General features: G+C 38.7%; 1 protein-coding gene across 4 annotated transcripts in view; it reads left to right on the forward strand.

Annotated features, from left to right (window-relative positions):
• The window catches only part of dhdds (dehydrodolichyl diphosphate synthase), a 12,706-nt gene extending 9,091 nt beyond the window's left edge, over positions 1–3,615 (forward strand). For all 4 annotated transcript variants that reach the window (XM_050047085.1, XM_050047084.1, XM_050047087.1 and 1 more), the window contains exon 9: positions 2,873–3,615. In XM_050047085.1, coding sequence (XP_049903042.1) covers positions 2,873–3,115 — 243 coding nt within the window. In that variant the 3' untranslated portion in view covers positions 3,116–3,615. The remainder of the gene's footprint in view (positions 1–2,872) is intronic.
• Positions 3,616–4,903: the final 1,288 nt, after the last annotated feature.

Genomic DNA, 4,903 nt, shown 5'->3' on the forward strand with positions numbered 1-4,903 from the left:
GTATTCTTTTCACATAATAATGCGGACTCAGCAGATGACTTGTTAACTGTTTATTCCTCCTTACACCGAACGTACACGGCTGCTTCTCATTGTTTCCAGTAGCACAACAACGGTTACTACATTACCCAGAATAACTTGAGGCTCACACTACTAAGGTAGCCTTAGTAGCTCAAAATACACAACAGATTAGATCAGAACAGAAAGACGAGAGGAGAACTTACTGAGTAATTTTGCTGTTTCCACTAATTACTTGGACTGACCTGACGTTAATTAATCCTCTCGCTCTCCAAAACAAATGCATGCGGTAACTGCCGGCTGCAGTCGGCATTTTACGACACCAGGCTGTGGGTGTCATACCACTTTGACCAAAGGGGCGCTATAATCAACGAAAACGAAAAGTTCCGCACAGCTGCTTTAAGATTATTTTTGGGGGCTTTTTTGCCTTTAATGAACAGAACAGAGTGAAATGGGGTGAGAGAGAGAGAGTGGGGGTTGACATGCAGCAAAGGGTTGCAAGCCGGAGTCGAACCTGCGACCGCTGCAGCGAGGCATCACCTTTATACATGGGGCGCCGGCACTATCCACTATGCTACCGACGCCCCAGAGGTGGGACTTAAGTCACAAATTCGAGGACTTGAGACTTGCTAGACTAACACTGATGAAGGATTCGACTTGACAGGAGGATTCTTAATTTCTTCCTGGGAAGCCTCTTGGATGAGAGGTGAAACATCTTAAAGAAACTCAAGCAAGCCCAGTTACCTACAATATAGCTCTTAAGAATAAGTCATTTAGCAGTGAACATGCTCGGCAGTTAGCAATACACTGTCAGCTCCAGGCCGTTAACACACACATAGGTATCACTATATAGCTGTAGACTGCCACGGTGCCTAACGTTTGTTCCGGCCTGCTCTCACAACATAAGTTCAGTGTGTGTATGTGCCCTTGCTATGCACACCCGTGTGCAGTGTGATATCGTTCTCTCACACCTCCATGGCACAGTGAGTTATTTTGCCTTCTTGTTCCTGCTCTGTTGGCATTTTGGGACTTTTACAGTGCATAATTATCTACCTCGCTCTCTCACAGCAGCAGGTAGGTTATATTAGCGCAGCGTCATTCACTGTGACCGTTCAGACCGAGCTTGGGGCAGGAGAGAAAGTGATTATATCCTTTACTTTAGTAAAAACCAGACTGTAAAAATACTCTGTTACAAGTCACAGTCCTGCTTTGAAAATGTTGCTTCAGTAAAGAGATGTAAGTGTAAGTATTAAAAGTATAAAAATGTCCCCTGTGGCTGTTACACTGCTACATGTTATATCATTAGCTGATTATGACTGCATTAATGTAAAAGCAGGATTTTACCAACCAACTGTCCAAATCTCAACATTTAAATCATTTAAAGGAATGTATTTTTGTGCAAAAGTACAAAGTGGCTTAAGAAGAAAAGATTCAGATTTGTGCTTAGAGCACCTGAGTAAATGTGTTTTTTCATTCATTCATTCATTCATTCATTCATTCAAACCTTTATTTAAGACTCAATTTAGGGAGACCCTCGTAATTCAATCATGCCGATCGTGGACAAAGACATTAAAAATGTTCAGTAGGCAAACAAAGAACATTAATGCATATCAATTAAAACAGAAATGAAATCATACAAAACAACAATAGCAAGAAATGATCACCAAAAGTGGAAATACAAGGTGATAAACATGCTAAGGTGTAGATGTATAGTTAAAAGCATTTACACTCAATTAAAACAAGATCAGAAATAAGGCATTTAAACAGCCATAAAGGTGGCAGACTGTCTAGGTTCAAGGTCTTTTGCAGATTATTCCATGTACTGTATAAGGTGTACTGTAATGGAGTGACATTCTTCCTAGTTCAGTTCTGATAAGGGGAGTGTGAAGCAACAACTGTGACAGAGTACCAAGGTTATGTGAGGTCAGAGTTAAAAGGGATGAAATATAAGGTGGAAGCATCTTTATCAAAGCTTGAGACAAATGAACAAATACCAAAGCTGTTCCCGTCTCACAGCCGAATGTGGCCAGCCAACCTTTCAGTAAAGGTGGCAGCAATGGGTGCTGTAAGAATCACCTGTTATGAAAGGTTCATAGTCATTAATCACAGTCATTTTTGAGGTAAGGCTTGGATATAGAAAGAGTATGGTGCAGTTTTAATATAGATCAGACAGTGACAAGTTTCAACGGTGAGTTTTCAGATCATTATATGGCAACCCACTGGAAAGATAGACTACTTCTGAATATGTGCTTTAGTACTGGTCAGAGATGGGAGTAGGTCGCACATGTTCAACTCACAAGCAGATCTCAGGTCTTGACACTCAAGTCTCAAGCACCTTCCAAGTCACTGTGGTGAAAATCAAGCAAGTCAAGTCATTGTTACAAGTCAGTTACATTCCACCATTTGGCACAGCTTATGTTGTTTTATCTTTATGAGTTTGGGAGTGTGACTTGACTTGTGAGTCAAAATTTATATTTACTGCAGGGTTATTGTACAGCACAGTGTTTCTGTTATTTTGTCCAACCACTGTTGGTCAGTTATTCAGGCACAAAATGTGAATTATAAAAATTAAATTAACTATAGCAGGTGTTGTTGCAAAGCAGCAAATGCTGTGATAACCTTTTTCCTAGTCAATATGGCTTCAGCTTGGTTGGTAAAAAGTATAGATTATTTCCACTTTTCCACCGACTGTCACGTAACTTGTACAGTCCGTTGTGCATGTAATCATTATTGTGAATAAATCTACATTGTCGTCACATTAACAATTAAGACCTCAGCACTGCCCAGGAGGCGAACTGGCACCTCTCAAGCTAGCAGTCCAATTGTAATTGGAATTTTAATGTGTGTCGTACCGCAGAAAGCCAGAGAACTCTATCGAGAGGATCAGGCCTTACAGCAGCTAGAGGCAGATCGTGCCTGTGTAGCAGAGCACCTGCAGCATCATGGGAATGGGAAGCCTGTCGACGCCCAGAGAAGACAAGAGGCACTGCAGCACTACACCACCTGCCGGGAAGAACGGATCCAGGACTTCCTAGAAGCACTGAAACACAAGAGAGACTCTTTCTTTAATGACTTAACGAGCAGCGCCGTCTTGGCCTAGGAGGGCTCTGAAGAACAACACCCCATGTTGAAGTGGGGATGAAACCTCTCATGTCCTCTTCCCAAAAGGGCTTTCTGCAGAAAAGTGAAGAACCAACAGTAACTGGGGATGATTTCATTGTGTTACTGATCTGTACAAGACAAGAGGGCAATTTTACCCCTATGGGGCTGTAGAAAAAATTGATATTTATGATTGTAGATTAAAAAAAAAGTCTAATACGTGGAAATGTCTGGTCAAGATGTAGTTAAGTACTTGTGTAAATTGTCTGTCAAATGCATGCTATTGATTGGAAGATCAAATTATATGAGTGAAAGCCAGAGATCCTCTGTTTTGGAGACGTTCCCAAAGCAGCCGTCCAGATTAATCAGCACAGTTTTGCATTTTTTGTTGTGGCCCAAAGAAAGTGTTGTTTGTTGAGTGTGATGTTGATGACATAACTAGATTTTGACCAGCTTTCTTTAACAGAATAAAGCAATTACTATATGTCAGATATGAGTAAACGATGTTCGATTCAGTCCTTTGTACTTACATACCACATGTCAATGTTATGGCCATCTTAACATGTGCAGCAGAAAAATATATCTTTCATAAGGTCCATGCTGCTGATGTGTACCAGCTCAGGGGAAACCAAATGATTGTATTTGATTTCCTGTTAGGTCACTGAAGAAAAGCTTTCAGTCCATACAGCCATATCAACTAAACCTTTAATTCCTACAAGTAAATGTGAGTACTGGAGCTCTCAACTAATTAACATGGTAAATACTGTTTAAATTAAGAACTGTAATGTGTATATTAAATCAAAATGATTGTATATAGTTGCTATTTTGTTCACAGCAAATATTTAGTTAATAGTTGTAATGTTGTAGTACATATAAAGATGGGTAAACTATGACTGGCAGTCAGCGATCTAACACAAGTAAAGAAGCATTGTTCATTTTGGTCTTTTCACAAAGTCTTTAATCAGTCAATCTTGAATTTTATCCTAATACACTTACTGGGAATAGGAAATATTAACAAAAAGTAATTCATATTTTCAGAGAGCCAATCTTATAACTCAAGAGGAAGACATAATAAAAAAATGTTTTTACCTGAAAGAATAGTAGCCACAGAATAAATACACTCAATTGCATGCAAAAACACATAAGTATTAGCAGCATCATATAATTAAAGTATGAAAAGTCAAATACTCAAAAGCAGATTGGTCCCATCAGAACTGTAATATTATATTAGTGCATAAACAAGTAAGCAGTATTTTAAACTTGTCACGGTAAAGTTTATTTGAACAACATTATACTGTTGGATAGTTTATAACACTGCATCACACCGTTTTGTATGAAATTTTGAGACTTGAAAAACAAAGATCTACATATTTTGGTGCTAATATTTAGTACTTAAGTAAGATTTTGATTCCAGGAGGGTTTTTTCCACTGTGGCATTGCTTTTTTTTTATATAAAAGTAATTCCTCCCCCACAGAAATAGGAAATATTAATATTTACAAAAAGTAATATTATATATTTTCAGAGAGGCAATCCTCATGCAACTGAGGAATTGGTCCCATCAGTATTGGCATATTATTACTAGTGCATAAACAAGTAAGCAGTATTTTAAAATTGTCAGGGTGAAACTAATATTAACTACTTTATACTGTTTAATAGTTTATAAGATTGCATCACATTGTAAACTGATTACCTCGTTTGCCCTAACCCTTCCCCCACAGAAGTGTACGCGGTGAACTGGACCTACTTGTTGTCTAAAGCGGCGCCATTTTCCCAATAACATCTTAATTA

Source organism: Epinephelus moara, chromosome 6 (genome assembly GCF_006386435.1).
Source record: "Epinephelus moara isolate mb chromosome 6, YSFRI_EMoa_1.0, whole genome shotgun sequence".
NCBI lineage: Eukaryota > Metazoa > Chordata > Actinopteri > Perciformes > Serranidae > Epinephelus > Epinephelus moara.